The sequence below is a fragment of the Dysidea avara genome, chromosome 8, assembly GCF_963678975.1.
Source record: "Dysidea avara chromosome 8, odDysAvar1.4, whole genome shotgun sequence".
NCBI lineage: Eukaryota > Metazoa > Porifera > Demospongiae > Dictyoceratida > Dysideidae > Dysidea > Dysidea avara.
This window is the reverse complement of record NC_089279.1, coordinates 31,831,005-31,843,399: the sequence shown is the minus strand read 5'-3', so window position 1 is coordinate 31,843,399 and position 12,395 is coordinate 31,831,005. Positions and strand designations below refer to the sequence as shown.

The window sequence follows — 12,395 nt, the reverse complement described above, 5'->3', positions numbered from 1 at the left end:
AGGGAAATATATTTAAGTGGATAAAGAGTTTCCTTACCAACAGGACACAACAGGTTGTACTGAATGGGAGAAAATCCAGCACTGTACCAGTTACTAGTGGTGTCCCTCAGGGATCAGTTTTGGGGCCCTTGCTGTTCTCAATATTTATTAATGACTTGCCTTCAATAGTATCAAGTCCTACATTTATGTTTGCCGATGACACTAAGATATTTCGAGTTATACGAAATGAGGAAGACCACTTAGCTCTCCAGAAGGATTTAAACTTACTACACGAATGGTCACTTCGGTGGCAGTTGAATTTTAATGTCGCTAAGTGTAAACACCTTCACTTTGGAACAGCACACAGTTATGGTTCTTTTTACCTTAATGGTACTCTGGTCGACAGTGTGACATCTCATAAGGTTCTTGGTATTGTATTCGATAACCACCTAAAGTTCATGATCATACCATTCAGATTACTGCTAAGGCTAATCGTCTCTTGGGGATTATTAGGAAGTCCTTTGAATATGTGGAGCCGGATATGTTAGTGAAACTGTTTGTGTCAATAGTACGGCCCACACTGGAATATAGTAACTCTGTATGGGGGCCACCATTTATTTTGGATCAGAGAAAGATTGAAAAAGTCCAATGAAGAGCTACCCGTTTGTTACCAACACTGGCTGATAAATCCTACTCTGAAAGATTATCCTTACTACAATTGCCATCCTTAGCTCATCGACGACTAAGAGGAGATCTTATTTTGTTATATAAAATTCTAAATAATTGTTTTAGTTCAGACTTTCACAACTTCTTCACTTACACTAATACCATCACAAGGGGACATCAATTTAAGTTATTTAAATCATTTTCAAGATTAAAATGTAGATCTGATTATTTTTTAATAGGATTCTCAATGACTGGAATGGCTTACCTGACTATGTTGTAAATGCTAATTCAATTAATTGTTTTAAATCATTGTTAGATTATCACTTAGCTAATTCTAGATTTATTTTTGTATAGCCATCTTATGATTGTACAAATTTTGTGTTGACCCGGTATACAGGCAGTGCATTCACCAGTAATTAATAATACTAATATATATTTCTGTTGCTAAGCAACTAGCTTTAAAAATAGTCCCACCCATTGGTTTACCTACACTGTTATTAGTCTCGCGTGGCGGAGTAGACGCTTATAATCTCTAATCGATAAGCGCCGTGACGGAGAAAAAGCGATCTGGCCACGAGAGACTACACTGTTACTTGATTGTCCAAATGGGTCAAAGTCAGGGTGCTGCTCAGGGTGCTGCTCGGGGTGCTGCTACTGCTGTCAAGCCGCGGCAGATAGAAATAGAAGAACTAAAAGAAGTATCCCTCACAGGAGTGGTGCCGATCGGACAGGAACTAGGAAAAGGCGCATACGGAAGAGTTTTTACCGTAATGTACCGCGGAGAGAAGTGTGCCGCAAAAGAGATCCATCCAGTACTTATTGCAGATGACGTCAGTGTGAAAGAAAGGAAGACCGTCAAAGACGACTTTGTTAAGGAATGTTTACGCTGTAGCAGTATCCGTCACCAGAATATAGTGGAATTTAAAGGCGTGTATTATTCCTCCACAAGTCTTCCGATTATGGTCATGGAGCTGATGGCATGCAGCTTGAATTGGTTCATTGAAAATAACCAATCCAATATCGGAATGAAAACGAAACTATCTATCTTGTATGATGTATCTAATGGCTTGAATTTTCTTCATACCCGTAATCCAATCGTAATTCACCGTGACCTCTCTTCTAAAAACGTCATGTTGACAAGCAAGTTGGTAGCTAAGATAGGAGACCTGGGTGTGGCCAAAGTGGTGAAAGCAGATAGTACGAAGAGAACCAAATTGACTACAGCTCCTGGGACTCCTCATTTTATGCCCCCAGAGGCATTGGATGAGATTGATCCAATTTACAGTACTCCAGTAGATGTGTTCTCTTTTGCTGGGATAGCTCTTCATGTCTTCAGTGAAGAATGGCCAACTCCATCTGGTACAAAGATCCGAGATCCACATACCAATGAGATTGTTTCTCTTTCTGAAGCAGATCGACGTCAAAAGTACTTAAACAAAATGACAGGAAAAGCAGCCGAGCTGAAACCACTGATAAAGAGGTGTTTAGATGATGACCCTAACAAGCGACCTTCTATAGGTCATGTGAATGACAAACTACTGGTAAGGCTTAATTGCATAATGTAAGGGGCAGGTAAGGCTTAATTACATACTTTTAAATGTAAGGGGCAGGTGTAAGCCAATGGTAGAGGAAGTAGTTCATGTGGGGTGGGGTTAACCAGAGTGTAGAATTTCTGGAAGCAGGGGTCTGGAGCTCCAATATTGGAAGATAAGAAACATCCAATTTTGGATTGCAACAAATAGCTACATTCTCAACATTGGAAGATGAGAGACATCTGATTTTGGAAGGCAACATGTACAAATACATTCCGATATTGAAATATGAGCACTGTTGGATGAAATTTGCATCATTCCTCACTATATAGAGATGAACAAAAATCATCCAAATATAAATATCTTTCATAATTATTTGGATACAAATGTGAGGTCAAAAAGCATCCTGACTATAACCTGGTCTGGAGGGCACAGCCCCCCAGAAGCCCTAGCCATTTTAGCTTTCATGATGTCTCAAAGTTCACCAGAATTAATGTATAGGTACAATTTGAAGCATTTCAACTAAAATATCATCTTTTCAGTCAAAATATTCTAAACAGGCTATATATTTTCAGTCAAATAAAAGCTTTTTTGGCTAAGAATAGAAGTTGTTGACTACAGGGTTAATAGCTATACTTTAAGCTTTATTAGCAGTACAAAACAGCCTTCAGACACCTGGAAGCACTTGGTACTATGGTAAGATAACAACTCTCAAAGTAAGTCAGTGGTTCAATTCCCACTGTAGCCGTTTTTAGGCTATTTTTTATGAACACATTTTTTAATAGGGCGTTTGACTGCTCTATTAGGGTATTTGATTAGAATAATTATATCAATTTTTTGCAGTTTTCATCCCCACTCCATGAAGGATAATTTTCTGAGGGGGGCTTTAGTCCCATAGCCCCATCACGTATGGACCATATACTTTATTGACTACACTACTGTAAGAGTAGCAGATTGGGATCTCCATCTTTAAAGTAGAAAAGGTTATAAGCAATGGTGTAGCTATGCTGGAGCCTGTGCCCCACCATCAGTTTTATTATCACGTGATCCTCAACCATACACTAATTGTATTCATTACATTACAAAAGGAATACATAACACTGCACACCTCCCCCCTTAAATGCAAGCCCCAGAGAATGTCCTACAAAAAACACTCAGTATCCATAATAATCCACTGGATGAGTTACATGACCACTTCTAGCTGTCCCTTCCTCCTGAGGGTTGTCGTCTACTGGATTTGGAGAATGACCCTTCTCTTCTGTGGTGTTTAGCTCAGTATGTGTGAATAGGGGAGGTTCCTAAGTAAGAGTTTCTGTAGGTGAAGTATCCTCCAGCAGTAGTGGGTGGATCCATTTTATGTGAATTACTTGTTCTTTTGTTCTCATCTTCACCTTTACACTTGTTGCATCAATTTGTTTCTGTACCGCCCAGGGTCCTGTCTACCGTGCATGAAGTTTCCCACGAGTTGGGGTGCTGACAAGTACTTTCTGTTCATCTGCTAGTCTGGTCTCATCTCCACTGCGGTATGACTTCTGTTGCTGTGCTGCTGACTCAGTGATATTGGCTTCCACAAGTTCTGTTAGTTAAAGGAGCTCCTTCTGTAGTTGATCACTGTATTCACCAGGATCCAGTGCCTCAGGAGCATTTGGGGAGGGGATAGTTCAGGAAAGGGAATTGTGCCCCGAGATGACCTGTGACACAATTTTTTGTAGTACAATAAATGTATAACAGCAACTGAAGATATTCTTCCCACTCTCCCTCATTACGTGCAGAAGTAAGTAAGAGATTAAGCAGCGTCCTGCTCATGCGTTCTACCAGACCATCTCCCATAGGGTGGTAGGGAGTAGTGTGGGGTTTTGAAATCTTAAAGGCTTTGCAAAGTTCTGACAGGATATGGCTCTCAAAATTGTGACCCTGATCTGAGTGCAGCTTATCTGGTGGGCCTACCATGGTAAAGATCTGATCTTTCAGGATTCGTACAATTTAATCTGCCTTTTGATCAGGCATGGGCATTGCAAATGGCCACTTGGAAAAGTAGTGCCACCAGGATATATTGATTGCTATATCGTGACACTCAACACATCCACACCCATGGTCTAGGAGTGTGTGATTGGGCCTTGGCAGTTGAAGTAGTGGCTACAGTACTGGCTTACCACTTTGGCCATGTCCACCCAGTAGGCTGTCTATCAAATGTCCTTTCTGCACCCTGATGTCCTGACTGATCATGAGAAAGGATTGTTGCAGGGACTGGGGAACAACAACAAGCATCCGTTCGCTCATTAACCATGGTTGGAGATTTTTCACCTGATGATATATTACTTTTTATATGGGGCCATGGCTGTTTATAGCGGAAGAGTGAAAATTTTTGCCACTTGGGTGCAGTTGGCATGACACTTGGATGATCTTTTAACTGTGCTCTAACTATTGACAGCACCTCTAAATCCTGGTCCTGGGCTGTGGAAAGTTGTTGTAGGGTCATTGATTTCTCCCAGGCCACAAGTGATAGTGGCAATCTAGACAAAGAGTCAGCACACAGGTTTTCTTTCCCTGGGCGGTAATCTACTTTAAAGTCATATGCACGCAGTTTGAGGGACCACTGCTCTAGGTGTTGGGACCAAACATGGCTCTGTTTGTGGGATTTTAACCACTCTAGGGGTTTGTGATCTGTCTCTAGGGTGAATGAAGTACAGTACGTAGAAGATAGTGACAAAACTTGCATGTGGCCCACACAATAGCCAGGCACTTCTTTCTGTAGTTCTTTTCTGTTGAAGTTAATGCCCTGCTAGCAAACTCTATGACAGTGTGTCTTGAAGTGGAGAGAGTACTGTACTTAATTCCACATCGGAAACATCTGTTTTTAGTGTGAAGTGGTCTGTCTTTCTTGGATAGTCTAGGATTGGAGGTACATGTTTTTCAAACTAGCAATGATTGGCTGTCCTCTTTTTTTTCATTTCTGCTGTTTTTTTTGTTTTTTAATATACATTTTGCATAAGTATTTAATACTTGTCAATAAAATACACTCAAGCAACTAATAACTTAAATATGCCAGACTGAATAATGTACAATATAGCAAGACTTTATAAATACAGGATACAGGAAATTAACTAAGGGATGTCATATGATTACAAATATATTCATGTGTTGTTACATCAGCAATTTTTGTGTGTATAAGTTAGTTCAATATTACACTTTATTAAATCTGCCCCCCTAGCTTTGGCTCGTTCTCAAGGACAATAGCGGTCTGGTGGTCTTCTGTCCCATGTAGGATAATGGTGCTCAGGTTCTGGTGGGTCATCATCAATAAAATGATGCTCTACTGAAAGGGAGCCCAATCATTTTGAAGGCACAGTGGATCTGTCTCATCTGAAGTAGTAGCAGCTTGAAACCTTGGTCTTAGTCGATTGACATGAACTGTTCTAGTTCTCCTTGAATCCTTCCATCATGTATAGTGTATGTGATGGGACTTTTCACTGACTGGATGATCCATTTCCCTTCCCATTTGGGATCTAACTTGCCTGCTGTAGGGACAGATAGCCAAACTGAATCACCTATAGCAGAAAGAGAGTGTTCATCATAGTACTGCTTTTGCTGTGTGCTAGCTTGAGCATTGTGCTCTGAGCTTAGATAGCTTATAGCTTGAAGCTGATGCTGATATGAGGTTACATCTTAAGCCATACTAGATGGAATTGGTGGCTTGTGGGCACATCTGCCAAACATCAGCTCAAATGGTGAGACCCCAGTTGACGTATGAACAGCAATACGGTATGCATACAGCACAAAAGGGAGATATTGTTCCCAATCATTTTGGTCAACATAAGCACGCAGCATTTGCAAAAGAAACTTGTTGAAGTGTTCAACTAATCCATCACCAGCAGGGTGGTAAGCTGTTGTTTGTGATTTAGTGACACCGAAAGCATCAAGAGTCTGACGTAAGATGATGCTCTCAAAGTTTCTACCCTGATCTGAATGTAGGATGTCTGGGATACCATTGCAACAATACACTGTTGTAAGCTCTCTGGTAATGGTTGTGGCTGTTTGATTAGGTATTGGTATGGCCTCTACCCACTTCGTCATGTACAGGGTAGTCCTGAATAACCAAAAGACAACAGTTGTTATGTCAGGAAGTGGGAACTTCCAAAATATCTACTACTACCATCTCTCAGGGCTTTCCAATGGGCACAGTGGTCAAAGGGGCACGAGTTGGTAATGCAGGTTTAGAACGCTGACAAACTAAACATTCTCTGCAATACCTTTCTACAGGTGTATGTCTTGCAAAATTCCAACCCAGTACCCAACGTGACGTACCCTGGCTGTTGTCTTCTCAAATCCTAAGTGGGCAGTAGATACAGCTGATATAACAGAGTGGGGCAGTATGACTCTGGGATGAGAGGAACCAATACTGTATTAAGGCTAGGTGATGGTGTATACCTTTGACATACTAACCCAGGGGCATACGCAGGAATTTTGAAAAGGGGTTTCCACTACAGTTAAGTGACTGTTATATTAGAGGATTTGTGACCGAAAATCACCCATATGGGCGCATTTGACACCTAAAATATTTAATGATCAAATCACAAACAACATAATGCAAATCTACTTGTTGATGGTTTTAAGCCATTCTCAATACCTTGAATTACAAGAAAATTCTTGGAATATTTTTAAATTTGTTCCCTGCTCTTATTAGCAACACACTAAACATAAAAATTCTAATTATTTCTTGCGCGCCCATATGGGTGATTTTCCAAAATTCAGTCACATTTTATATTACCTGACTGCTCTATTAGAGTATCTCGATCTTTTCACCGAAGTCATATTAATTCAGAGCAATTTTATTATTTATTTATTATTAGCACTTTACAGTGACCAGCACTGAAGAACAATGCTATAAGTGTTGCTGTCATATCAGAAACTATTATTTAACTAAGATAGAATGTGTCCTGTTCCAGATACTGGAAACCTGAAGTTTCAATTTCTTAATATTTCAAGTAGTGTGTAAAATCCAAAGGGGTTTCTTGAAACCCCTGGAAACCTCCCTTGTACGCCCCTGTAACCTATCATGCAGGCACAACTGTGACCAAAGCTGCTTGTATTGAGAGTAAGGATGTGTATGCCATACAGAATTATGAGGTGGGGCAGACTGCTTTTGACTCAGTGCTTCATAAATTTGTTGGACAATGGGATGGTTAAATTGTTGCTGGCGTAATTCTTCAGTGAGCAGATGTAGCTGTGTAGTTGCAGCAGTGTGTGCTTTCCTAGAGAGTGCATCTGCATTGCCATTGTTCTGCCCTTTGTGATATGTAATAGTGAAGTCATATTCCTGAATGGCGAGTGCCCATCTGGCAAGGAGGCCTTCCATTTTCTGTGCAGATAAACCACTGCAAGGGAGCATGGTCAGTAATGATAGAGAACTGTCTACCTAACAAATAATGTCGAAACTGTTTAAGGGCGTGGACAACAGCTAAGCACTCTTTTTGAATTACGTTATAGTGTTGCTCTGAAGTTGAGAGAGCTCTACTAGTGTATGCTACAACATGGCCACTTTGTTCAAGTACAGCGCCAATACCTGTGGCACTGGCATCTGTATATAGCTGAAATTGTTTAGCAGCTGTAGAAAAGTCAGGATATTTAAGTATTGGGGCACACAAAAGGGCATCTTTTAGTCGTTTAAAAGCTGATTCACAAGACTTGTCCCACGCATAAGGGGTCCCTTTGTTGGATATGTTGTACAATGGGGCTGCAATATCTGCAAATTTGTGGATGTAACGATGATAGTAAGATGCAAGCCCCAGAAAACTTCTAAGGTTGCCTGGCTCAGATGGAGTAGGCCAGTTACAAACTGCAGATACTTTCTCAGAATTGGGGGACATACCAGTTGTTGAAAAATTGTGCCCCAGATTCGTAACGGAAGACAAGCCAATGTGGCACTTGCTGCCACGAAATGTAAGTCCAGCATTGGACATACACTGAGACAAAGTGTCAAGGTGCTGTGTGTGTTCCTGTAGATTGACAGAATGGACTAATAAGTCATCTAAATACGTAGTGACAAATGATAAATCACCACAGATAGAGTTAATAAGCCTTTGAAATGATGAAGGAGCCCCAGAAAGGTCAAATGGCATTTTACGAAATTGGAACAACCCAAGCCCAGGACAAAAAGCAGTTTTGGGTTGGTCCTCGCTATGAACTAGTAGCTGCCAATACCCACTCCTGAGGTCAAGGGTAGAGAAAACTGTGCAACCCATCAAGCAGTCCTGGACTTCATCAGGCCTAGGAAGTGGGTAAGCATCCTTAACTGTGCGTTTATTCAGTTCCCGGTAATCAACACACAAGCTTACCTTCCCATTTTTCTTACGAACAAACACAGCAGGGGCCATCCATGGGATAGAACTAGGCTCAATTATTCCCTGTTGCAACATGGTGTTTATTTGTTGCTGTACGTCTACATGGTAATTCCCTGGTATTCTTCTAGGTAGTATTTTTACAGGGTTACCAGTTGTGGGAATGAAGTGTTCTGCAACTGTGGTATGCCCGGGGGAGGTACGAAACAGCTCTTTGTGAGCTTCAACAAGCGACAAAAGGGCTAGATCACCAAATTCAGGCAGATCATAACTTGAGGTTTTAATATCAAAGATAGGGACAGCATAGTCATCTATGGCTTCTTCAGGTGACTGGGATACACATGAAACTGGTGATGCTTTCATCTTAACTGCCTTAGTCGCTTCAAGCAGTGGCTCCATTTCAGGTGGAAGTTTAGTCACAGCACTATTGTGTATGGTAACAGGTGATGTTGTGAAGTCAAGTAATAAGCCATGCTTTTGCATGAAGTCAACACCTACAATCACAGGTGTGATTAGTGACCTAACTACAACAAAACAGTGGTCTGCTTTTACATTACCTAACTGTATGTTTGTTGTGATTTGTCCGAAAACTGAAATGGGCTCACCAGCTGCTGACACTAACTGCTGTCCCTGTGGGGGTTTAACTAGTTTGTGGTTAGGTGTAACAAGGTTCTCTCTTACTAACGATACAGACGACCCTGAGTCAACCATTACCTCAACAACTCTGCTTTCTGGTACACCATTAATTATGGACCCTTGTGTCCTTACTGCTGCTACAACTACACTATTATAACTATCTACATTACTACACAAAGGGCTCACTGCTTTCAGGGGCGCCCCCAGCCCGTGCGAGACGCCCCTTGTCTGTTTCCTACAATGGAAACAGACAAGGGGCGTCTCGCACGGGCCGGGGGCGCCAGGAGGTTATCTGGCGCCCCCAGCGTCTCGCACGGGCTGGGGGCGCCAGGAGTCTGGCTGGCTGCTGGGAGGTTATCTGATTAGCTACCATGGCGACCACCTGTTCAGTCAGGACAGCGACTTGCTCTGTTAGGGCTTCCACACAGTCAATTGGCTGCTGAACAGCTGCTAATTTTTCACCAGGATTCTCAGCATCAATGGTCATCAACAACTTTGCTCGCTGCATCAGCTGCCCCAGGTCATTAATCTCTCCTGCTGCATGCAATCACTTGCTTATTTCCAGGGGGAGTTTCATTAGAAACCGGTGAATCACTCACTGTTGGCGTGTTGTCGCATCTGCTGCTGGCATAGCTCGATCTATTAGCCTTTTAGTTTGTGACAGTATAGAGACAATGACTCGCCATGAAGCAACTGTCTGCAATGAAAGTCATCCATCGACACAAACCATACTGGCCCCATTCTCTCCAGGATGTTTTTCTTAACTTGGTCATAACTTGCTTTCTGCTCTGTGGTCAACTCTAGCCAGGTAACAAGTGCTTCTCCCTCTAATAGTGTCGGCAATTTCTTTGCTTTCATCTCACCGTTCCAGTCATTTGCACTGCAGCAGATCTCATAATGCTTGAACCATTCAGTTGGGTCACCTTCTGAGATGATTCTGGCCAAACTGATGTGCTTGGAACTAGTGTTCCACCGATAATCGGATCGGTATCGTATCGGAACCGATATTGGGCTTTTCGTATCGATCGGTATCGGTTATTCAGGTATTCCGATACCGATTAATAGCCACTCGCGCCAATCGTCATAACCATAACTATCATCATAAATCCTATGCTAGCAAAACATGAGGTATAACAAGTTGGAAATAGTGTTGAGTATTATTCTAGCATAAAAGGTACAGGAATTGCTTTGCTAAACATCAAGCAACTGCTACTTACTATGTTTGCATGAAAAAGATCGAAATACTCTAATAGAACAGTCACTGCACAATAATATATTCTACTAGAACAGTCACACATAGCCAGCTTGAGATGATTGTAAATTGTATAGCAATTATCGGTATCGGAATCTGTATCGGTGAAAATTTGCTTCTAGGTATCGGTATCGGATCGGTAGTTATTTTTCTGTATCGGTGGAACCCTACTTGGAACTCATTGCAGCTGTGCTAGGGTTAGACATGGCCAACTTCAGCTATCAATGTAATACTCGTCAATAACTAACATACAAGCAACTAATAACTTTAATATGCCAGACTGAATAATGTACAACATAGCAAGACTGTATAAATACAGGATACAGGAAATTAACTAAGTGATGTCATATGAGTACAAATATATTCATGTGTTGTTACATCAGCACTGTACGTGTGTACAAGTCAGTTCAATATTACACTTTATTACAAGTACGTATGCATAGTGGAGTAATTGTGTTTTGTACATTCATATATAGTATACAATGCCATACAAACATTCTGTGTGCCAGACAATATTTGATAATCACAATTTCTTTCCTTAGGAGCCACCACCTTTGGCAAATGCTTTGTATACTAAACTATATCACCTGAAGTGGGAGAAGTGTGCTGATCTTCCAAGTAGAATGTATTTAGCATCAGTTGCAGTGAGTGACAACTGCATCTACGTCACTGCTGGTGGTGCTCCAGAGGATGGGACATATAACAATGTGTACTGTTATGACTTAATGACTGAGCAATGGAGTACTCTATCGTCATGTGGTCATCGATGTGGAGTACTATGCATAGTGAATAATAACTTGTCCATATTTGGTGGTTATGACTCAGTTACTCACAAGCGTCATAGTAAAGTGTCTACATATAACTGGTACACTAAAACTTGGACTGGATACTACCCTAATATGATACAAAAGAGGCTCCTACCGGGAGTGGTCACCCATGGTGATCACATGATTGTTATGGGAGGAGAGTGTGATTGCAACGTTGACCTAGACAGTATTGAGATAATGAACTGGCAAAGGAGATCACCGTGGATCAAAACGTCTACTAAACTGCCTGTTCCTATGTGGGCCATCAAACCCACAATTGCAGGACAACACATACTCATAGTGGGATACAGTACTACTAGAGGTCGTTACAATAAATCGTACCAGTTGCCAGTAAGCAACATCACTTCACTGTTGACACCATCAAATCAAGTAGCTTCATTAAATCAAGTAGCCAGTCAGTGGAAGGAGCTGTCACCAGCAACACATTGGGACACTGTTACCGTACCATGTTCCAATCCTCCTCTGATAATTGGTGGTGATGATGACACTTCTACCTCAGTCATTTGCATGTACAACACTGAAAAGAAGTTGTGGTTACAAGTGGACTCTCTAAGCAGTGCCAGGTGTAATGTTGGAGTAGCAAGCATCAATAGTAACACTATTATTGTTATTGGAGGGACCACTGGTGGAGTGGGCTTTGAAGCTAACATGGCATCTTCTCTGTCCATAGTGGAGATAGGACATGTTGTACGTTACAGATCTTTAGTAACTAGCTAGAGTGCAGTTATGTTAACAGTATGTGTAGTTCAGTATTGTATTGGTAAATTAACACTTTTGCAAATAAGTTAACACTGAATTATTTTGTTATTACTGTCATACAATACATGTATACCTGTAATGTAAACTGCTACAGTATGAAACAGTGAATAGATCTACGAATCAATAAATTAATGTCAATAAATTAATGTCATAATAAAAACCCATCCATAAATGTTTAAGATTAGTGTAAAATAATTTTAAAGATTATAACATGGGAATAGAGATCACTTAAAAAAGTAAAGAAATGAGTCAAACAAGCCAGCATGTTAAACACACACAGATCTCTATTTGGACTCAATGGATATGGTAGAAACTAAGGAAGAAACAGTAGTTTCTCCACAAATTAGGGGCAGATAAGTACTAAGAATGCTTAAATCTGTATAAATGTTTATATGAGTCCAAAATA

At 41.0% G+C, this 12,395-nt stretch overlaps 1 protein-coding gene across 1 annotated transcript; it reads left to right on the top strand.

Moving 5' to 3' along the window:
- Positions 1–1,179: 1,179 nt before the first annotated feature.
- Positions 1,180–12,037, top strand: LOC136262745 (uncharacterized). The gene is made up of 2 exons (XM_066057138.1): positions 1,180–2,186; positions 10,946–12,037. The coding sequence occupies exons 1-2, from the start codon at positions 1,251–1,253 to the stop codon at positions 11,945–11,947; spliced, it is 1,938 nt and encodes a 645-aa protein (XP_065913210.1). The 5' UTR covers positions 1,180–1,250; the 3' UTR covers positions 11,948–12,037.
- The last annotated feature ends 358 nt before the right edge of the window (positions 12,038–12,395 follow it).

Excerpts from the sequence above, each read along its gene's own strand:
- LOC136262745 (XM_066057138.1), top strand. The coding sequence starts at position 1,251 with ATGGGTCAAAGTCAGGGTGCTGCTCAGGGTGCTGCTCGGGGTGCTGCT. Across the intron at positions 2,187-10,945 it reads ATGTGAATGACAAACTACTG|GAGCCACCACCTTTGGCAAA; the intron begins GTAAGGCTTAAT and ends TTCTTTCCTTAG.